At 50.4% G+C, this 21500-nt stretch overlaps 9 protein-coding genes across 9 annotated transcripts; 2 read left to right on the top strand and 7 right to left on the bottom strand.

Moving 5' to 3' along the window:
• Positions 1-1155: 1155 nt before the first annotated feature.
• Positions 1156-1474, bottom strand: N7481_006756 (uncharacterized protein; the record flags this gene model as incomplete). Its single annotated transcript, XM_057265975.1, has 2 exons — positions 1156-1368; positions 1400-1474. The coding sequence occupies 2 exons, from the start codon at positions 1472-1474 to the stop codon at positions 1156-1158; spliced, it is 288 nt and encodes a 95-aa protein (XP_057123695.1).
• Positions 1475-3367: 1893 nt separating this feature from the next.
• On the bottom strand, positions 3368-4246 carry N7481_006755 (uncharacterized protein; the record flags this gene model as incomplete). Its single annotated transcript, XM_057265974.1, has 1 exon — positions 3368-4246. One exon carries the CDS (start codon positions 4244-4246, stop codon positions 3368-3370), a length of 879 nt encoding a protein of 292 aa, XP_057123694.1.
• Positions 4247-6052: 1806 nt separating this feature from the next.
• Positions 6053-8607, bottom strand: N7481_006754 (uncharacterized protein; the record flags this gene model as incomplete). The annotated part of the gene is made up of 2 exons (XM_057265973.1): positions 6053-6888; positions 6933-8607. The coding sequence occupies 2 exons, from the start codon at positions 8605-8607 to the stop codon at positions 6053-6055; spliced, it is 2511 nt and encodes an 836-aa protein (XP_057123693.1).
• A 278-nt stretch (positions 8608-8885) lies between these two features.
• N7481_006753 (uncharacterized protein) lies at positions 8886-9158 on the top strand (the record flags this gene model as incomplete). Its single annotated transcript, XM_057265972.1, has 1 exon — positions 8886-9158. One exon carries the CDS (start codon positions 8886-8888, stop codon positions 9156-9158), a length of 273 nt encoding a protein of 90 aa, XP_057123692.1.
• Positions 9159-9316: 158 nt separating this feature from the next.
• On the bottom strand, positions 9317-12400 carry N7481_006752 (putative vacuolar morphogenesis protein AvaB; the record flags this gene model as incomplete). The annotated part of the gene is made up of 2 exons (XM_057265971.1): positions 9317-9815; positions 9885-12400. 2 exons carry the CDS (start codon positions 12398-12400, stop codon positions 9317-9319), a joined length of 3015 nt encoding a protein of 1004 aa, XP_057123691.1.
• A 352-nt stretch (positions 12401-12752) lies between these two features.
• Positions 12753-14300, bottom strand: N7481_006751 (bifunctional nucleoside/nucleotide kinase/histidine phosphatase family protein; the record flags this gene model as incomplete). Its single annotated transcript, XM_057265970.1, has 3 exons — positions 12753-13412; positions 13481-14073; positions 14156-14300. The coding sequence occupies 3 exons, from the start codon at positions 14298-14300 to the stop codon at positions 12753-12755; spliced, it is 1398 nt and encodes a 465-aa protein (XP_057123690.1).
• Positions 14301-15051: 751 nt separating this feature from the next.
• On the bottom strand, positions 15052-16199 carry N7481_006750 (uncharacterized protein; the record flags this gene model as incomplete). Its single annotated transcript, XM_057265969.1, has 4 exons — positions 15052-15247; positions 15318-15755; positions 15827-16088; positions 16163-16199. 4 exons carry the CDS (start codon positions 16197-16199, stop codon positions 15052-15054), a joined length of 933 nt encoding a protein of 310 aa, XP_057123689.1.
• A 1610-nt stretch (positions 16200-17809) lies between these two features.
• Positions 17810-18895, top strand: N7481_006749 (ankyrin repeat domain-containing protein; the record flags this gene model as incomplete). Its single annotated transcript, XM_057265968.1, has 1 exon — positions 17810-18895. The coding sequence occupies one exon, from the start codon at positions 17810-17812 to the stop codon at positions 18893-18895; it is 1086 nt and encodes a 361-aa protein (XP_057123688.1).
• Positions 18896-19953: 1058 nt separating this feature from the next.
• On the bottom strand, positions 19954-20549 carry N7481_006748 (uncharacterized protein; the record flags this gene model as incomplete). Its single annotated transcript, XM_057265967.1, has 3 exons — positions 19954-19965; positions 20230-20500; positions 20542-20549. The coding sequence occupies 3 exons, from the start codon at positions 20547-20549 to the stop codon at positions 19954-19956; spliced, it is 291 nt and encodes a 96-aa protein (XP_057123687.1).
• Between the last annotated feature and the right edge of the window lie 951 nt (positions 20550-21500).

The following is a 21500-nucleotide window of genomic DNA, read 5'->3' as shown; positions in this document are numbered from 1 at the left end:
TCACCGAGGCAGAGAAAGGAGACCGGCTTCCATACTACCATGTGATGGGGTAAAGGTCGCTCCGATCACATCGCTAGTGCTTGATGCCGACTCCATGCCTGACATCACGGCTGGCCGGCGCCGTCTGTTGTGCCCATTGAGACCGTGCCCATCGCAGACCTGTGCTTTTCTTTTCCTTCTTTGTTTTTTTTTTCGCCTCACTAGGGAGGGAGAGGGGCTTGGAGGCGCATTGAGACCCTTGACGATGGGACCCGAGGCTTGTCTGCAGGGTCAGGGCCGTCAACTACGGCGAACGCCCTCAGCAAGAACCGTTCACATGCTCTTGGTTCGGTCGAGAATTGATTAAATTGGCCTTCCAAGCCGGCTGCCCATGGGGTTCCGACCGCGATGTGGGCTTTCCCCTAACCCTAAACGAGCTCAAATCACCAACAAAGGCGGGGATTGACTCCACCAAAACTTGAGCAGAACCTGGCAATCAAAATGGATCAAAATGAGGGGTTCGGTCAAAGAGCTCAAATAGGAAAGGTGTCCTACCCCGGACCACCAAGATATGTGGGGAATAATTGATAATTCCGCGCAATGATTGGCAAATGAATACGCCCAGTATACGAGCTAATGTAACTCGTGCTGATCCTTTCCCCAGGAACACTTGATGACTGGGGACACTGCCTGAGTTCCAGAGGAACGAGCTGACTGAGAGCTTGGAAGCCAGGAACAGTCCCTGATGCAATACACTCTGTAGACAGTGGCTCGGGAAATTGAGCCTCGCTCTTCTCCTCTTCCACATGATTATTTAATTTAATTTTCGAAAATCCCCGGAGTCCATGGAATGGAGCCCAAATTGATCGGCGACAGCTTAGACTCCGCCTCCGCGAGTGGCGCTGCTAAACTGAGCCGTTTGAAGACCTTTTTTCTCTTTACAATGCCGAATCAGTGATTGTTTCCGTGAAGTGCGATGAATCTCATTGGCTCTTGATATTCCCCGGCCGTGCAGGCTTAACAAGACATGTCCATCCTTATTTCCCTTCGCTCTGCCACCTCGATGAAATGGCGTCATGACGGAAAACCAAGCCACTCCGAGTCATCATTTCGCTATTGTCGCTCGCGATGTCTTACCTACCACGAGGCTAAAGTGTAAATTGTAAACGAGAAAAATCAACCGCCGCTGACATCTTCTCGAGCTAGGCGAGGTGCGGAACTAACGATCTTGTCAAGTGACGCCGACAGGATTTTCAGCGTGCACGAGCCATCGCTCCATCGTGCATCTCCTTTTTCCTTCTCCCGAGCTGCTCTAGCTGCTTCGTCCAGACCAACGTTCTCGTCGATCGTTGAAACGACCTTAAATTGAAGAAAGGCCCCATAATCGCCCTGTTCATTTCGCCATGGGTATAGCACATACTCCGTACCGGCAATATGATCGAATATGCTCGTGATCCTTGGCCTTTTGTCTTTCAAGGCTCGTCATATGTCGCATCGCATAGTACCTCATAGCCCACCCGTAGCCGAAGGTAGCACTAAGATCTAAACGATCGAATTTTCGCCCCCAAGATCCCTCTTGGCCTGCGTGCCCAGACCGCAGCTTCCCGCCAAATCAATCCGATGTTCAACATGAGCTATCGCCCGGCATAAGCTATCGTCCGACCTGAGGCCTGTCACCGACAGACCCAGATGAGGTGCATGACGGCTGATTTCTCTCAGTCTCGCATCCACCAAGGCGGTCTCCACATGCCTAGCTGGGCCATTGGTAGGCTCAAATACAAACAAACAAAAAAGGGGGGAACATCCAGGCCAGGTCGACCCATTGCTTGTCCCAAACAAGATAACAAGATCCAGGTGCGAAGTCCGGAGTACGGCGTTTGTAGTACAAACGATGCGAATCCGATTGTTCTCTGGTCGTACCAGGCGCTCATGTGCGACACAGAGGCTCTGCAAAAGTCTCAGCCAAGCAAGCCCCTAAAACCCAACTCGAACCAGTTCGTCTCATATTGTTGCACCCTTTTTTCAGCCACTACCAATGTTTTTGTTTGGCTACTCCGGAGCTAAATTGCCTGTGCTCAACAGCCCAACCCAGTCCGGTGGGGGCGTAAAACGAGGCGCGATAATTTTCCACCTCAAATGCGTGGCTCTCCTTGCGCGAGGCAATTATTTAGAAAAGAGGTGGACAATATCAATATCAATAGCAATAGCAAACAATGGCGCATTGCAAGTCGCGCGATTCTCCCCTTGTGCAACGCGAAGAAAAACAAAACATGGCTTATCAAGCTGCAGGGGAATCGGAGTCTTGGCCAATGCCGCGATCTGCTGCCCAGCCCAGCTCAGGTGGTCCCGACTGTGCTGCAAGAACCACATCGTATCGGCCTTGCACCAGAATAACCCTAGCTAAGGTCCCGCTATTTTTCAATTATCGACAGATCTGTACACTGCTCCGTAGGGTTATCCCCAACAGATTGTATTTCGTAGAATATTCCGTCGTCGATCACTTGAAATTTCTTCCTTGCGCGATGGTGTTGCTTTTCTCGGTGGGTCGGAATGTGGGGCCGAAGTGAATCGTGAGGGTCGAACGGGCGAGGCTTGGTGAGCTTGGATGAAATCGAGAGCGGAGTATAGATGGCAGATTTGAAGATATAGCAAGTAGGTGGTGGTAAATCATGCTAATCATGATGTAGTAGTGGTAGTGGTGGTATATGGCTGGTGAGTTAGCTCCTAGTCCGAGCCCGACAGGCGCTGAAATTGATCGGGAAGAATGCGCAGGTGCTATCCTCCGGTTATACCACGATATATATTTTCAAACTTGAATGACTTCAAGTGCAATCGGACTCGGATTTAGTCAAATTCAAGCTTGGAAGTTTACTATGTTGAACTTGAACATAACTCTTATGGGACCTGAAACCTGATTCATCTTCAATTAACCTTGGAACTCTTCTAGCTTCCAACTTGAAGTTGCAGAGGGTTCCAATTGCCAAATAATCAACCTTGGAATCCACCCACAAGAAATGAATTCTACCCGATCGTCGGCGGATAAGTAGGGGATCATTTGCATAACGAGACAAACTACTAGTAAGTCATGCAGTTCTAGGAAAAATGAAAGAATTATACGACCAGCGCTAAGTGAAGCATGTTTTTCTGTACTTTCCAGGGTTTCGGGAATCAGGTGATACCAAGGTCACGAGTCAAGATGCCCAGACCTTGGGAACTCGAATTACAACTATGTCGAATAAAACATTGAAATAGACTGGATGCTTGACAAAGACAATTAAATGCTAATGTTAACCCAAGTTCCACCACGACAGAACCGAAAAACATGAGACAACATTACTAATAGATGACCGCGGTACCTGCTAACAGACCAGCGAGAAAAACGGCCTAGCTAACTTGGACATAAATGACGTGCGAACATTGCAGTAGATACAAAAAGATCAAAACCATCTCCGAAGAGAAATATTCCACCAGCGATCCCTAGTGCATTTCTCTTTCCACTCGGCGACCCCGACGAGTCTCGTTCATAAGCCGCTTGAAAATGAACCGTCGCACAACCTTGCTCTTCGGACAAGCAGGTGGCTTGAATGCAGGCTTTCCCCCCAGGGTTCAGATCTGTCTTCGGCGAAGGGGGAGGATCAGCAGCACTCGCACTCTCATCAACGACAGTATTGTTTGTGATCGTATCGCCCGCTGTAGTGATCTTGTCGCCCGCATGATCTTGACCAAGTCCGTTCTCATTTCCACCTCCACTTCCGTCTTCGAATCCTGTTTGCCGCAAAGCTTGCTGCAAAGCAATTCGTCGAAAAATCTCAAACGCGCGCTGAGTCGCAGTTTGAAGGGGAATAATCACAGGTATGTCGGACTCTGCAAGGGTGGCAGATGTATCCTTAACACTAGAAGCTTTCGGAACATCCTGCTTCTTCTTTTCATTCTCCGCCTTCTTCACGTCCTCCCTCTCTCCGCTAAAGTCAGACCCAGAGGATTCATACGGATAGAGCGTGGGGAATTCAGCCGTCAACTTCCACAACTGGAACTCCGCCTCCGAGAAGATCATAACAAACGAGACACGGGGGTCTGGGACGTACATGACGCGAAATTCCGGGGGAGGGACTCGGGGCAAACGGCGGGCGTCGACATCATCTCGAAGGACGACGACAATATGGTCTATGGTCGAGAAATGAGGGGGTATGAAGTTGTGGGATCGTGCTGTGTTGAATAATCGAGTCAGCCACCACTGACAGTAGAACATACCGTATCCCAGCGGCATAACCACTGAGGGCTATTTGGGATGGTCGTACCTGTGGGTGTTAGCGAATCGGTTGACTCGACATCTTGGGATCGATTTAGAATGCATGACTGCGAGTCCCAAATGAAGCCACCGAGCTTTCGGCCACCACCACTGTGAATATCTTCGGGGTTGCCAGCACCGTGAGCGGGGGAGGAATCGTTGGAGCTATCCACAGCGGATGGACCAGGTTCAAGATCTGGAACCGGGAGAGTCAGCCAGGGACAGGGCCAGATATGAGATGAGATGGGAGGAGGGAAGCTCTGGGATACTTGCCTGGTATGGCTGATTGTAGAGCAGCAATGGACTCATCGCGAGAGGCAGCGGACAGGCGCGAGGGCTCTTTTGACCGGGGCGTTAGCAGATATTCGGAAATCAGCCGAGGCCACCTGCCTGAGACCCAGTAGCTGCAGGGCAGCGATGGCTCTCTCGAAGGCATCCATGATTGGGGAGTGAAGTGAAGTGGTGACGGTGATTGACGAGGGAGTTGAGCGGGAAGAAGGTTAAGTTGCTGTAGACTGCACTCGCGAAATCTGAATTGCCCAACTGCGTGCTTGTTGGGATTGGATGGGAAAGTGCGAGGGACGTCCATTCTGGTTTTACTCATTGCTCATTCAGCCACTGATAATCACAAGAGAAAATAGCTTATGCTTCTAGGGTAGCCAGACACCCAATTCTCGAGGGAACTGAGAATGGCATGGATATCAAACCAAATGCATCCACAGATACAATGGCAACGGAGGAAGATTATTACTTGTGATTTTCGGATTGCGAGTACAACTTTCCCCAAGGGGTATCATAACAGCGAGGCCAGCATCCATAACGGCATCAAATGCGGATTGCACCAGCAGGAAGACCTTGGACAAACGGACTTGAACCCTCATGCACAACACAGCACACAAGACTAACTAGCTAGCCAACACAAAAGAGAAAGGACAAATGGAAAAGCAAAGAAATAGAAGAAAAAGGAAATGTCCTCTGTGTAGCGTAGAGAAAAGGCACAGAAGCAAATCTGCAATATGAACAGAGGAAGTATTCTTGTCCCCGCGCAATCATGAGAGAAGGATCTTGAAATTAGAAACTAACCCTCCAATTCTCAATTCTCCCAGTTACCATGCATGACCCGGGGTGTAGATGGGATGTGATTGGGAAGTAGGTATACTAGTATATAACTAGTATACCTGGGCAGAAGTGTGATTGTGGTATAGATAGGGAGTTGCTCAACTTAACTCAAAGAACCCGACACCATATCAGATTCCGAATCTGAGAGAACGGAGGCGGGGGGAGTAAGATATCCGAATCTCAGGGAGAATGGAGGCGGAGAGGGGAGAAGGAGGATAGCGGTCTCTATTGCAGATTGTTAGTTTGGCTCTGTGAAGTTGTGATTCCAGCGGTTTGAGCGAGTGATGAGTATGGTGGGTGTTGTTAAAGTTGGAGATGGAGAGGTGATAGATATGGAGGGAGAGGGAGAAAGAGGGAGAAAGAGGGAGAAAGAAGGAGAAAGAGGGAGAAAGAGGGAGAAAGAGGGAGAAAGAGGGAGAGAAGGAAGAGAAGGAGCAAGTATTGAGGTACGAGGTGGCTGCCTACTACCATAGCATTCACTGGCAGTCACTACATCAGGACAACCAGGACAACACTAACATAAACAGAGACACGAAAAACAAGATATCATTTGATTCACTAAATCCAATCCATAGAGACCCATCCATCCAATCCAACCAACTCCATCATAAATCATAAAAATCTAACCCGAAACATAGCATGGCATACCATACCATAGCAGACCAACTACCCTAAAGAACACTCAACTCCCTCCTCCCAGCACTCCTCATACTCCCCCCAAGCCCTTGACTCCAATCCGAAGAAGACGAATCCCCCCCTCGCCCTGGAACCACTCACACTCGTCGTACTAGTACTAGCACCAACACTAATCCCCGCCGTCGTAAGGGACTCATTATCATCCAGCACCGGCGTCCCAGCTCCAACCCCAACCATAACAGGCCGAATCTTGGCCCCGACAAAACCTCGTCGATCCCTCCCTGTCCGTCCACGACCAAGCCAGTTATGCTTGAGAGTTTTGCCGAGGATTTCGATCTTCTCCTGCGCCGCGTCGTCGGTCTGGACACTGGCCAGCACACTAACACATTGGAGCATCCGACCAACAGTCTCCGTAATGACGTGTGAAGAATCCGCCGAGTTAGCGCGATGTATAACCGTAGGCCTGACCGAAGGCGGGGAAATAGCCGAGAAAGCACCCGGGTCCGGGTTGGACGATGTATTTGAAGCAGCGCGACTGCGGGAATCACTGCTTGATGGACGGGGGAGATTCGCCGCCGCCAGTGCACTCACTGAGTCGGAAGAATAACTATCCGCGACGGTGCTGAGCAGCGTCGAAGATTGAGAATTGTAACTTCCAAATCCTGCGTCTAGGGAAGCGGCAGTTCCGGGCCGGCCACCATGTCCGGTACCAGTCGTCTTGGCCGTGACACTGAGTGTTGGAAAGCCCGCATTGATACTGTCGAGACTGAGGCGGGAGAATGTAGCTTTGAGAGCATCGTAGCGGTTGAGAATGATGCGATCGCGGAAGGCGATGAGGACGAGATTGCGTACATCAAGACTCCCGCCTGCGGGGAGGTCGCCCCAGAACTCGCGAGCCTCGCGACCGGACATGAGGGAGCCGATGCCCTTGAATTCATGGTCCAGGGGAGGAAAGCGGCCTGGATGAATGGGAGGATGGTGCCGAAGAAGAGGAGCCAGATTTGCACGAGGTGCGGAACGACCTTTTCGTCGGGAATGCCAATGAGCGAGCTGGCATTGAGATTGGCGAAGCCGGTTTCGAGAAGATCTTGGAGGTCGGCGATGATGATTGTGGGTGTGCGTTTGTGCACGCAGCGTTGCAGGTGCACGATGACCAGCTTGTTGAGGTCTTCAATGGCGATGCGCACATCCTCGCCATCAAAGATGACCATGAGTTTTGCCTTGAGAAACTCCCATGCGTCTTCGGGGGACATGTTGTTCAGGCCAAAGCCCTGCAGTGTCTCGCGCAGCATGGCTTCCCCAAGGGGCCCGGTGGTGCTATTGAGGGAAGAAGGACCTGCGACGGGCCCCGTCGCACTATTGGAATTGGCCAGCCATTCCATCTGTTCGTTTTCGAAGATAGCTTCCTTCTCCTTCTTTTTCGCTCGGCCACCGTGCAGCAAATCTAAGCCGCTGACTGACTTGCCAAATGTGGCCCCCAGCGCCGGCGAGGCCGGGTTGGTAAACGAGTAGAGTGATTGGGGAGCATTGGGGTCGGTCGGTCTAGAATTACTCGATGCAGAAGAGAGAGGCAGGTTAAAGTGATCATCACCACGTTCCTTCAACTTGAGCTTCTGCCGCGACAAGAAATGGTGCTTATGCTTGTCCTTTTCCTTTTCCCTGTCCTTATCCTTCTCTGGCGGGGCGGGCGGGCGATCGGCAGGGACAACCGTGCTGACTGAAGCATTGGAGAGATTGTACATGGAGGAGTTGTTGGAAGGGAGATCGGCCATACTGGTGTTGGAGGAGCTGACCATGCGCGACAAGCTGGGCAGCTTGCTCGGTGAAGGCAGACCGCGATCCTTAAAGACATCTTTATCTCTGCTGATGCCAATATGTTTTGGTTTGGAGAAGAGCTTCTTTTTCTTCTGTTTCTCAGGTTGGGGTTCGGGGGGTTGGGAGCCCGCGCGAGGGAAGACGACGTTGGCGGCGGCTGTTGCGACGTTGCCTGCTGTCGGCGGCGGAAGAGACGGCGAGGGCTGGTTGATTCGCAGTGGAGGAGGGATAAGCGGCGGAGAGGCACTAACACTCCGTCGTGAGCCACTGTCTTCCATTGGGGAGACCGGATGTTGTTGGCGCCTTGATTGCTGTTGTGATATTTGTAACTGCTGCTGCTGCTGCTGTAACATCTGTTGTTGCATGGCTGCCTGGGCAGCGATCCGAGACGCCGAGACTTGCGGGATCTGCTCGGAGGAGGCAGTTGGGAGGGAAGGTTCAAAGAAGCCCTGAGAATGATGTCTTGAACGATGTCGCTGCATTTCCAAGGAGGGGCCCCGGCCAGACGGCCGACGTGAGGCGTCTGGCATTGGGCGTGTGGTGCGTTGAGGCGATGAAGTGGCTGAGCTCGTTCGCGGGTTTGGGGAGAAGTAGCCGGCGGCCGGTTGACGATCTATGGGAGTGATGGGAGTGGCGGAGACGGTGGTTACATTGGACGAGGCATCACTGCCGGAGGAGCCGGGACGCCGCAATTCGTCTTCGGAGTCGTCATCTTCATCGGAGGGAGGGCGGTGATGAGAGTATTGGTGGTGATGTGGAGGACGATTCATGGTGTCGGGGTGGGCCAGGGACCTGTGAGACGGTGGATACCGTAGGCCCCTGGGATTCGTAAGTAGAACAATATAGAGTGTAGATGCAAAGTAGTGTTGGTTGTGTAATGTGTAGGTGTAGATGAGTGGAAGTTGAGGAAAACACGCTGCCTCCTTCGGGTTTAGTCAGGCCGATCTGCCTTCCCCGCCAATGTTCAACTTTTCTTCTCTTCAACTTCACTCTTCACCCTTTACTTCTACGCTTCTCTCCATATCTACATATTTGATATACTCACAAAATGACATTCTCAACCCTCCACGCAGTCTACACATCCCCAGACACACAACCAAAAACCATCTCCCACGAATTCCCCTCCACCGACGGTTCCCTCGCCAGCAAAACCACCCACCTCACAACCTTGCAATCGCTAGTCCCCAAACTCCAAGACGAAATCAATGTCTACCTGACAACACGAATGGAAGAAGACAAGAAGGCCCAAGGCACCGTCTCCGAGAAGGAAGCCAAGGAGGAGGACTACTACGGAGAAGAGCTGGTTGAAGAAGATGCTTGAACGTGAATTGGACATATGCTAGACTACTGGGTATCAAAAAGAAGGGACGGAACGAAATCAACCAAATCACAAACCACAAGGATCACCTACCCCCGAACGCTGGAAACTCGATTCGCACAGCCGAGGTGCACGACGGTGTTGCTGGGAGGGGAGATTGGTTAGCATTGTACTGCACTGTACTGCACTGTACTGCACTGCACCAGAGAAGAGAAGGGAACATACTCAGGAAACACATTAATCACACTCCCACCCAACCGCTTATGACAAACCCCACAAATCCGTTCCTCCGTGACCGTGACATGCCGAGCCCGCGTCCCACCACCACGAACTCCATCACCAAGAGCAAGCTGTGCCTGAATCTGCATGTCCCGCGTCTTACGGAGCTGAGCCACGATGCGAGCCTCATTGAACACCGAATTGGCCGCGCGCATGCGACCCTTGAAGTAGAATTCCAGTTCGCGCACTTCCAGCTCCGCCGGGATCAGGCCTAGTGCGGCGTCGGCGGGGAGTCGGGAACCGTGTTTGGCGAGGATGGCGAGGGCGGGGCCATTCTGGACTTCGTGCTTGTGGGGTGGGGTGAGGTAGAGAGATAGGAGGGTGAGGTAGATGGTGTCTTCTTGGTCTTGTTCTTCTGAGAGGTGGACGTGGTTGCAGTATCTAGAAGGTGGAGTTAGTTGGGGGAATGGCCGAATAGTTAGGACGATGGGATTATGATCAAATACTCACTCTTCCGCTTTTTCGTGGTCTTTCAGCTTGAACACGTAAATCTCCAGTACCTGGCGATGCTGTCCCATCTTGCTGAACAGGATAGCCCGGGCCTCGTAGAAGTTGGGGTCGTCACGGTCCAGTCGGTTCAAGGTCTTTGCGGGAGAATACTGTTCACTGTCTTTGAGCATGGCCAGGAATTTGGAGCTATATTCCGTGTCCGCGTCTTCGTCCCCGCCCCCGTCCTTGTGCGCTGTGATCTGATCAAGGTACAAGACAACCAGGCGCTGATGCAGGTCCGGTGTCAGGTCATTCCATTCCTGAATGACATGCTCGAGATACCGAATGGCAAGCTGCGCATCGATACCCTCGAGGAACGAGAGTACACGCTGTCGGGGCAGCGTCTCAGCATTCTCAGTTTCAGCCAGGAAAATCTCCATCCCCAGCTCAGGCTGGGTGCGAACAGGCCAATCGGCAAACTCGAGGACCAAGTCTATTTGATCGGGCGGTAGATTTTGTAGATATCCAACAGTCCGCATCGGACCACTGAGCAGGCCGGACTCTTCCTGTCCGAATCGATGCAGCAACTCCAAAGCCTGCCGATGCAGCTTCTTCCCGTAGAGAAAATCAATCAAGTCGTTATACCGGCCCGTTTCTTCCAATCGCTCCATCACGACCTCCGGATCGCAGAAATTGGCAATCCGGAAGAGAGACCCAGCCAGTGATGGCGTAGCGTACATATGAGCGCGAAACAGTGTGGTGTCGACGAGCCGAGCCTTGTCACGGATGGTATCCAGAAACTCCTCTTGTGAGGGAAAATCGAGCAATTTGAGAACAGACGCGCTGGCCTCGTCGGTACCCTCCGTAGGGGCAGGGAGCTTAAGAGCCCCATCGGGTCCGAGGAAACGCTGGAAGCGTCGTCGGACATCTGCCAGGTATCCCTGCAGCTCGCGGACGGCCATCTTAAGCTCCTTATCTTTGTCCTTCTCTTTATCCTTGTCTTCACCCCCTGCCCGAATGCTACTCGTATCACTGCCTTCTTCGGTCCTGCGAAGAAGAGATAGTACCGAGGTTGTATACATGGACTGTCCAGCCGGAAGCTCAGACGAACCATCCGAGCCAGTGGGCTTTGTATCTGACCCATCGGCATTGGCATTGGCGGCAGCCTCCTCGGGCTCTTGGGCTGGAACTGCGGAGAGGTCACCAGCAATCAGCTTCGGATAGAGGCGAATGACAGTCTCCGGCGGAGCAGCAACCTCCGTGAACAGATCCAACGAATGGCGGAACTTATGCAAAGCGAAGAGACTCTGAGCCTTTTCCAACTGAGCCGAGCGAAGTCTCCTAGCCTTATCCTTGACCAGGGCATCCTCAAGCATAACAAGGAGGCTAATAGCCTCATCAAGATACCCCTTTTCAACCAGGGCATCAATCTGGGTATCATAACTCAGCGCCTCCATACGCCAAATAGTGCGATCACTCGCGACCAAAAACCCCTTCCCAGCATGCGCGAGACTAATATTCGGCTGCGGTATATGCAAAATACTAGCCGCAGGCAGCGGAATGGACTGAAGCAGCGAAAGAGTTTCCGGATTGCGCACCTCAAGCACACCCTTCGAAGAATCATGCAAAGCAAGCAGAAACGGATAAGAATACCCGACTTCAACAGGCGCATGAGACCAAGGAATCTGCCTCCTCCCAAGCGAGTGACCCTGCAAATCAATAAAATGCGTATTGATATCCTTAGCCAGGAGAATCTGGCCCTCCCTCAACCTTGTCGCCAAAGGTCTCGGTACCATCCCACCCATACCAATATAACTCATACTCGCCGCACCAACACCAGTAAACCTGCCCGTCGTCGACGAAGACTCCTCCATACTCCCCGGACCACCAGATAACTCCTCCACAACACCTTGCACAACATCAACCATAACAAAACCCGAGGAAAGCCCAACAACAATCTTCGTCGCAGAAACCCATTCCAAAGTCTTAACAGCCGCGGCAAGACTCAACTCACTAACAGGACCCTCCTCTTCAAGCTCCATATCCCTCCAAACCCACATAAGAATCTTCCTCTTAACAGCAACGACCAATCTCGACACAATGGCCGGAACATTCGTATCGGGATCATTCACGACGTTGGAAGTGATAGCAAAAACAGAAGCCCCCTTCGCCTGAACCAGCGTGTGAAGAAGTCCATAATCCTGCGAATCGTGTAGACTGACCACACCACCGCTCAAACTGACTAGGACCTTCGCTTCCTTGACCAGGGCTAATTGTTCGATCTTGTACCGGGCGAATTTGTCCAGTTCACGCAGAAGTTCGGTCTTGCTGCCAGCACTGCCGCCATCACTGCCGCCATCATGTTCATTGTCGTCTGGGTTTTCCTCGTTCAGGGTATCTGTGACGCGGTAGATGCGGAGGGTGCCGTTGTTTAGACCGGCGAGGATTCTATCGCCGTAGGCGAGGACTGAGTCTATTCGGGAGCGATCGCGGGGTTTGAGGTCTACCAGGGCTCGCGCGGTGAAGGCGGATAACATCGCGCCGCGCTGAGAGCTGTTGGGAGCTGTTTGAGCTTGGTTGGCTGGGGAGTTGGAGCTGTTGCGGTGGTTGGAGAGGGTGACGTCTTGTTAGTCAGCATGCCTGAGGCAGCCAACTACACTCTACAGAAACAGTAATAAGTAGTATACAAAGAATAATACTACATCTATATCTACTAGGATGCTGATATGCACGGATCATTGCTGCAAATGTACATTCAAGCCTCGCAGCTCCAGCTCACAGCTCAAAATTACAATATTTTGGTATCGACGAATCACCATAATCAACAATCAACCAAACCCATTCAACCCAACAACACCAACACCGACGCCAACAAATGCAACCAACCCATCAAGCACTCTTCTCAACCTCCTTAACCTCGGCCGGAAACTCCTGATGCTTCGCAGAAGTCCCTTTCCCCCTCCAAGTCGAAACGGCCGGAATATCCGCCTTGAAGCGCTTCTCCTCCGTGCCATAGGCGCGGGGCGTCAACTTGATCAACGTATGCAGCGGCACCTCCATCCATGGACTCTGCTCTTGGGGAACATTCAAGAAATAAGAATAAATGCACCTGAGCACAGCCTGATGAGTAACGATAATGACATTCTCACTGCGCTCCAGTTCCATGATAATAGGTTCAAGACGAATAACGACATCACGATACGATTCGCCGCCACGGTAGCGGTAATTGTATTTATCGTCATCGCGGGCCTTGAAATCTTCCGGGTACTCGTCGGCGATCTCTTCGTAAGTCAGACCGTCGCAGACTCCGGAGTCGAGTTCGTCCAAGGCTTTCCATTCTAGCTTTTCGAACCCCGTTTCCGCTTTCAGGTGGCGGGCTGTTTGGATTGTGCGCTTGAGCGTCGAGGTCCAGATTACGATCTTTGTGTTTGGGGGTACGCCGGATTTGCGGAGGAGGGAGGGTAAGGCGCGCGCGTAGGCTTCGCCTCGTTCGGAGATGTTGGAGTCGCCGCCGATTTTACCGGTGAGGTTGTATTCGGATTCGCCGTGCTGGGTGAGGTGGGTGGTTAGCTTAGCTTTTGATATATTTTGATGGGAATAGTGCCGGGTCAACTCACTCGTGATAGCCAGATAGATCGAGGCTTGATGTGGAGGTTCTGAATATAGTAGACAAGACGACTGGACAAATAATCCTTGATCTGGTTAATGATAACGGTAGAACCAACATTGATCAGCTTAACATAAGTGTACTGCTTCTCATTATCATCGATAGTCTCATAAGCCTTCTCATAATTGCGAATGCGTTTGCGGAAGTCCAGCGCCGCCAGCTCAGGGTCCTGCCCCTTATAATCGGGAGAATCGGTCTTGACTTCGAGGATATTGTTCATGATGAGATCTTCGTCGTCACAGATAGACTCCACGAAGAGAGTTTCGATATCGGCATCGCGACACCTTTCGTAGATCCACTTGCGGCGCTCCCTGGTTGAGTTGGTTGCGTCAAGGATGGCGACGACGCCCTTTTGCGTGTCGTCGTGGAACCAGTTGATCATATCGGAGACAGCCATTTCGGCGGCGGCCCGGCGCATGCGCTCGCCTTCTTCATTGTGGGGGTCAAAGAAGGTGGCCTGGGGTTGCGGGGTGTTGCTGCGACGATAGGTACCGACGTTGAAGACCTTTGCGGGGATTCCGACCCAGGCGAGATATCGCATGGCTAGAAGGGATGGGAATTAGCAGTGATTCACCGTCATTCACAGTGATAAATGGCCTGATTGGCCATTCCGGACTGAACATACCTTTGCCAGCGATCAGACTCTTGCCTCGGGCCGGCAAGCCGACCATAACAACGCATATTCTAGATTCATCGGACTGGATAGATCGTAAGTTAAATGAAGAGGAGTGATTGGGGGTGATGGTATGATTTGCAGTAGTGGAGGGCATGGTGAAGTGGGAACAAAGGTGGGAATGACAATGACGGTGGGAATAAAGGTGGGATCGAATGATGTTGATGTGCAGCGGAGTGCAAGTGAAGGATCACACCTGCAGGCGGAACAAGGATGTTGAAACTAAGGTCGGATCGACGGAAGTGATTGCAGCTAGCAATTTGGCTCATCAAGCTGGCCATTCACACTCTTCTCCCCCGCGGGGAACGGACCGAGGTGAGAGGGCAACCCCGCGATACCCCTCATTGGGGGGGGGGAGAGGGAGTTGTGGAATGGAATTGGAGGAGAGGAGAGAACAGAACTCACACTTGCGACAAACACCTTGTGCTGCTCCTGACTCCGAATAACACTGCCTGTGGACATGGCGAGGGTGGTGAAGTTGGAAGTGGAGGAAATGGGAGAGTCGGGAAGAATAGGAAGACAACCGATGTACAAGTCAGTCCAGTGGGGGAGTCGAGGCAAATCAGCAGTCAGCACTCAGCCAAGTCCGGAAGGAAGGAAAATAGAAATAGGAAATAAATGACAAAGACAAAGAGAGAGCGAATAGAGGAAGTCTTGGAAAATACAAGAAGAAGTAAAAATGAAGTTGAAGTTGAAGTTGATGTTGGAAGAATGCGGTGAGCGGATCCACAACGTCATCACTTGACTTCATCACAAGTTTACTTGATACTCTACATATACACCCTGGCGAAGTGGAACTTGATACTCTGTCGATTCTATACATCTATCCAGTCTATACACTGTCTATACTATGCCTTCGTCTGCTCCCCCCCGAGCCCGCTGCACTCGCAATGGCCCTCCCCACGGTCCATCCCCCCCCCATTAAGAGAATCCATCGCCCTCTGCGCCTCCTCCACACTCGCCAGCTCCACAAAGAGATAGTTGTGCTCACCGGGCTCGAATCGCTTGGCCAGGTGTGGTGCGAACAGCTTGCTCACTTCTTGCCTACAATCCAATGTCAGTATTTTCCTTTGTTTTTGTCTCCCACTGCACTCGGCTGGCTGGCATCACTTACACCTCGTATCCCTGGAAGAAGGCCGTCACTTTGCTCTGCAACTCCTCCTGGTCCGCCACTCGTGGTAACCCACCCACATATACCCTCCGGCTGGAATCACCTTGTGTCTTAGAAGTGCCGGGGCTGGGGCTGGAGCTGGAGCTCGCAGTGGTGGCGCTCTGATCTGGGCGGCGCCAACGGTCCATACTGGGAGATGATACCCCAGACATTCTCATTCCCATTCCACTGGAAGTCGAAGGTGAAGGCGAAGGGGAAGGTGACCCCGGGTTTGCCGCAGACCGTTGCACACCAGGCTTAATCCTCACCATCCGTCCCAGCAACTCCTTGCCATCCAACTCCGTCATCGCGCGGGCCGCCTCCTCTTTACTCCCCAAATCGACAAAGCAGTACGAGGGGTTCCGGCCGGTGAAAGGGTCAACGGCGATGTCGACACGCTCACTAGATATCAACCTTGGTCAGCGACATTCAACCTAACCCGGAGGCGATACGGCCCCCGCATACAAACATACATGGAAAACTCGGCCACCGTGAACAACGCCTCCACATCCTCCGCCTTCGCCGTGTACGGCATATTTCCCACATATAAACGGCGACCATCGGTGACCGCCTGAGGGGTTTGTCCTCGTTGACCGAATGATGGGCGAGAAGTGCTGGCGCGAGGGGAGGGCGACGCGGGGTTGCTGCTGGCACCACCTTCACTCTTCATGCGCCAGTTGGCCGAGTCAAAGGCACGACCATTCGTACGAACATTCTGGAAGGGCGAGCTAGGCGCTGTGAATCAATCAGGTCAGCCTTGATCCTATCTGCTGGGCAGCACAACTTGTTTTGACCGTGGAGGTACGCACATTGCTCGCTCGGGTTGGGGATCTCGGTCTCGGCCATCTGCAATGGTTAATGTTAATTCGTGGACAAGACATACACACCACGACATTGACTCACTGGAAATATTATGGGAATATTATTGACGTGTTTTTCAGTTTTCACTTTGTTTCTAGCAAAAAACCCACGAGAATCGACTTGACCCCCCGCCAACGCAACCAGTCTCGCTCGTCCATCTTTTTTTTTGTGTGCAAACACTGCAAACCGGATCCACCACCGCCTATTTATTTTCTGTTGCTCCGCCGCAATTTTCTCTTTTTTTTCTTCTTCATCTCTGCAACACAATTTCCTCGGGATTTTGCCAATGACAAGCTTTTCGACGGTCGGAAGCTCCCTGGTCCCGGATTTGTTCCAACCAGGTCTCCATCATCAATGGCTATCCCAGCCAAGCTCCCATCCCAGCACCGGCACAATGCAAACTTAATGCGTTTCGCATTGTTGTCCAAAACATCCATTTGCAGCTGGGCTTTGACGAGACGAATTTCTCCAATTTTCCCAGCTGCTCCTACTAACTCGGTATGTCGCAATCCTTTCTCCTTTTTTTTCCATTTCCTTTGCATTTTCTTTTTCCACCACACCACACCACAACACACCCGCTCTTATGATGAGAAAGCAATTTTACACAGACCTGTTCTGAACTTTTTTGTTGATAAAATTTGTCTAAATGTTATCTGATTGAGCTTCATTACTTCTTTTGTTTCATCCATGCCAAGTGATAGCATCGTGCTAACATATACAAGATTTACAGGTTTCTTCTTTGACACTGCTGCTGCATACACTATATACGCATAATGATAATGATAATGATGATAAATATTTCGTGCTTGAGTCTCTCATCCCATCTATAATATCCTTCTTCTCCTTTTTGTAAACATCAATCGCAAATCAACTAGAACTATCAGTGGTAGTAGTGGGTCGGGGCAGGAATGTTTCTCAATTATGATAACTGCACCAGATTCATCTTACTGATAGATCAAGAAAGTCCCTGCCCGTCGCTCTTTTGGTCGCTCCGTTGGTAGCACGTCGGTGAGTCGATATTCTATGATGGTTGGACCTTTCGATGATACGGGACTTGAGCTTCTCCAAAATCACCCTGGAAACCCGGATGCGGGTTTACCCTTGACCTGACCATGAGATCCCCCGCGAGAGAACTAGCGATCCTGATCCCACTGGTCCTGTGACCGGCCCTCACCATGGCATCGAGAACCCCTGCCAAATACTCCAATTTTATAATGCGCTCATCTCCATGATTTGGAAGAAATGGACTAATGTGTCATGGGAGTGGGGCTAGATAATCACTGTGTAGTTGTTGCGTCAGTTTCGGGACGCATTGTATGCCTCAACACTCTTGAGACTTGATCCCGGAAAATAAATCCGAAGAATGCGAGTTTTAATTGGACGGGATAGTTGAAGCCCGTTTTCTAGACCGCCCATAATAGTCACAATTGTTTATAATACGACTACGAGACCTCGAGTAGCGTATTTTACACCAAAGTGCTATATCCATCTACTCTCCCCCATCCAAGACAACAACTAGACTTCTTCCCATTACCCCTCGCACATCTTCTCGAGTGAACATATGTCCCTACCGCATTTTCGAACATTTGATGACAATGCCTCTGCTGCAATTACCGCCAGAATTATTTCTACAGATTGCGAGGATCTTGGAAACAACAAGAGATATCAACTCTTTGTCTCAAGCAAATAAAAACCTTCATTCTCTTCTCAATCCATTCCTCTACGCGCTGGATGCCCGAGCGTCAAATGCCGCTTTGCTTTGGGGCGCTAAATGGGGAAACGAGGATACAGTCCGACAGTGTTTGAAAATGGGGGCCAAGGTTGATGTGATGGAACGAGGCCGGACTCCATTATCCTGGTCTGCAGAGCACGGGCACGAGGCGGTAGTGAAGCTATTGCTTGAGACAGAGAGGGTGGATCCCGATTCAAAACGATTTGATGATCGCACACCTCTATCTTTTGCTGCGGAGCACGACCGCGAGGAAGTGATTAAGCTATTACTTGAGACAGGCAGGGTACATGTGGACACAAAGGACGCTGACCTATGGACACCATTGCGCTGGGCTGCGAACTCTGGAAGTGAGAGGGCGGTGAAGTTACTGCTCAAGACAGGCCAAGCGAATGTGGACTCAAGAGACTACTGCCGCGAGACACCCTTGTCTTGGGCTGCACATAAGGGACATAAAGCGATAGTGAAGCTATTGCTTGAAATAGGACAGGCGGATGTGCGCTCAGAGGTCTACGATGATCGTAGTATGCCTCTACGCTCGGCAGCACAAGAAGGATACAAAGCGGTTAAGAAGCTATTGCTTCAGACTGGGCGGGTGGATTTGAATCTTGGCGACTCCGAAGGATGGACACTGTCATCCCTAGTCACCCTCGATGCATGTGAAGTGATCATGAAGCTACTCCTTGAGACAGACCGGGTAGCCGCGAATTCGAGGGATATATCATTTTCTTGGGCTGCAAGATATGGCCATGAGGCAGTGGTGAAATTATTACTGGAGACGGGTCAGATTGGCGTGGACCCGAAGGACTCTACATGTTATATGCCATTGTCACTGGCTGCGAAGTATGGATATGAAGCGGTGGTGAATCTATTACTTGGGACTTGGCTGCGAAGCGTGTATATGAATACACCTCGAAACACGGCGAATCCGGGTCAAGCTTTTGGATCCTGACTCTACGGTTGATACTTCCGACCCCTACCGCTATCCTACACCCCCTGCCTGCCGCCTACCTACAAATCTACGGGATTCGCCACAGCCGAATACTATCCATTACGGACCCTCGCTTCGCGAAGGGGCCGGTTACGGTAAGCCTTTTCTCGAATGAGGCTGTTGCGCATCAACTAGTTCACGTTACTCTCAACTATAAAGAACCACTTAACAACAGCTGAACATAATTGGAATGGAGTGAATGGCATAATCTCTCACAGAGTTCTGCAGCACTACAGTATTGTCTTGTTGGCGTTTGGCTTATCTGTGGCAGATAGTCGGGTGGTTGCCGCCCGGGTGAAAAATGCGTTGGGGCCGCTTTAGGGTCGCGCGAACGGGATGATAAAGGGCGAGTACGCAATGGACAGGGTGAGAAGCCGGGCGAGAGTGGGTGGTTCTCATCGTGCGTCGCGCGACCACCGCACTGACCCTCTCGGAGCTGGGCTCAGACACAGCGTTGTTGGGTCCCCGTGGTTTGGCTGGAACTGGGGTCTCTTGGCATCTGTATACATCATCGAATCTTTCACGATAAATTATCGTCGGACTTTTGCTATATCGTTATCGTTATCGTATCGCATATCGTTTTATCGTGAGCATCCCTACCTCCACAATGGGTAGAAACTGCAAGACGATCAAGACGATGATATATTTGCGTGCGGTTGGCTTGTGCGTCTGCCTGTGGGAAGATATTATCCGTATAAGACTTACTAACTAGATCTACTAGGATCAGCAGGCCTATACTACTAACAAGGAGAATCTACAGCAGGAGCTAGTTTAGTAGAACCTCTGATACTAGGTATATCTAATCAGTATCTAAAAACGCTTCAGCTACTATACCTAGATCTGCTATATAGCTAGTATATAATAAAATATCTGTAATACCTTATTACTAGCTGCTATTAGCTAGATCAGGGTATACTCCTTAATTACCCTATTATATATTCTCTTAGCCCTACTATAAAAGATATACTCAAAAAGTTTAATACTTCTAGGTAAAACTAGAGTAGGGTTATACAAGGTATTTATAAGTTGTTCTATAATTAAAGTATCAGAATTAATATAATTCTGTAGATTAGTAGAAATCTTCAAGTATATATTGACTATAATCAATATTGATTTAGATTATAAGTTTAAGTAGATATTAGTCTAGGTTTATAGAGTATAGTTTTAGTATTTATTATTATATGAAGATTCTTTGTTCTATTATCTTATCTATTAAACTTCTTTCTTCTAAAATATTTAATTCTTTTATAAAGAGAATTGAGATGAACTGCGGGTGCGCTCACGCTGGAATATACCCATTGCCCCCAGCTGGTTCTCTTTCCATCCTCAATGATAATGACAGAGTCGACATCCTCGACAGATTTGAAAGACTTTCCGGTCCACTTGATCTCCAGCAGCTGCGGACTCACTGGGTGTCCGTTCTCAAAGAATCCGCCATGATTCCAGTCGCCGAGCATCTGGTCGGGTTTGATAGGAGAAAGTTGTGTAAAGATGGACTCTATTGTAGCTGGATCGGGTTTGCCCCCGGCCTCGACGAGGGCAATGTACTTTTCTTGTGGCTTGAGACTGTTAGTATATATGAGGTGTTTGGTGTCGGGTAGACTCACGACGACATTGCTCTTGGTTGTGCTTACTGTTCGCTATGGGAATATGAAAACAAATGAATTCCTGGAAGGTTATTTAAATGAGATCTCGGGATAAGGTTCAACGTATTCGGAGAGTTATTTGCTGCAGCATGTTCTGTAATGCGTACGCCACCTTGCCATGCTAGTCAGTCAAGACGTCAAAGTCTCCGATGTCAGGTTGAGTTGTCCGAACAGATCTTCATTCTCCACAGATTTCGTCTAATCCCCGGCGGCATTTACGGCACGACCATGGATCATACCCAAACCGTAAAATTTCAATCAAAGCTTTCGTGGTCTAGATTGTTCTGCTAAGGTGTTCAACGTGTCGATTTCGAGAGTTGTAAGAAACTGACATTTTCGGTCAGGGTATCTCAAGTCCACTCGTATTTTACATCTATAGCCTCGTACTAGTATAATATTACGGAACTGAGTTGCGTACTTGGTCATTAATCTCTGACGGGAAACCATGATCTCCATCCCAATCGCGTATCATAGCGCCTTTGCGAAAATGCCGCGCCAGATGATTTACTCGCTCCTGTCAGCTATTCATTATAGACCCCCAAAACCCACAGCGACACGAGAAAAGAGGGCTATCTGTTCGCCAATTGGTAAGGTCGGGGATTGTCTTCAGTCGATGCGTAAAGCGGAGATGTTGTACCAGGTGATCCTTGCGACTGAAGGTTCGCGATGCACAAGCGCACGCTCTGTGATTGTGAGTGTCAAAATGTTCAGAGCTGGGTTCTAATATATCACAATATGTGCAATGATTGTGTCCAGATGGGGAGACCACACTCCCATCCCCTGGAGTGCAGACCCAGAGATTTAGGTCTAGATAAAATGGATTTCTCGTGACGAACCCAGTCGTACTTTGTCTTGAAAGTGTCACCGCAGAAGGTGCAAACAAATATACGACGCTTGTTGTCTCTGGGTTTCTCGATTCG

Source organism: Penicillium waksmanii (genome assembly GCF_028829765.1).
Source record: "Penicillium waksmanii strain IBT 27052 chromosome Unknown utg000005l:1.0-5232799.0:1.0-5237142.0, whole genome shotgun sequence".
Taxonomy (NCBI): domain Eukaryota; kingdom Fungi; phylum Ascomycota; class Eurotiomycetes; order Eurotiales; family Aspergillaceae; genus Penicillium; species Penicillium waksmanii.
This window is presented reverse-complemented; position numbering and strand designations above follow the sequence as displayed.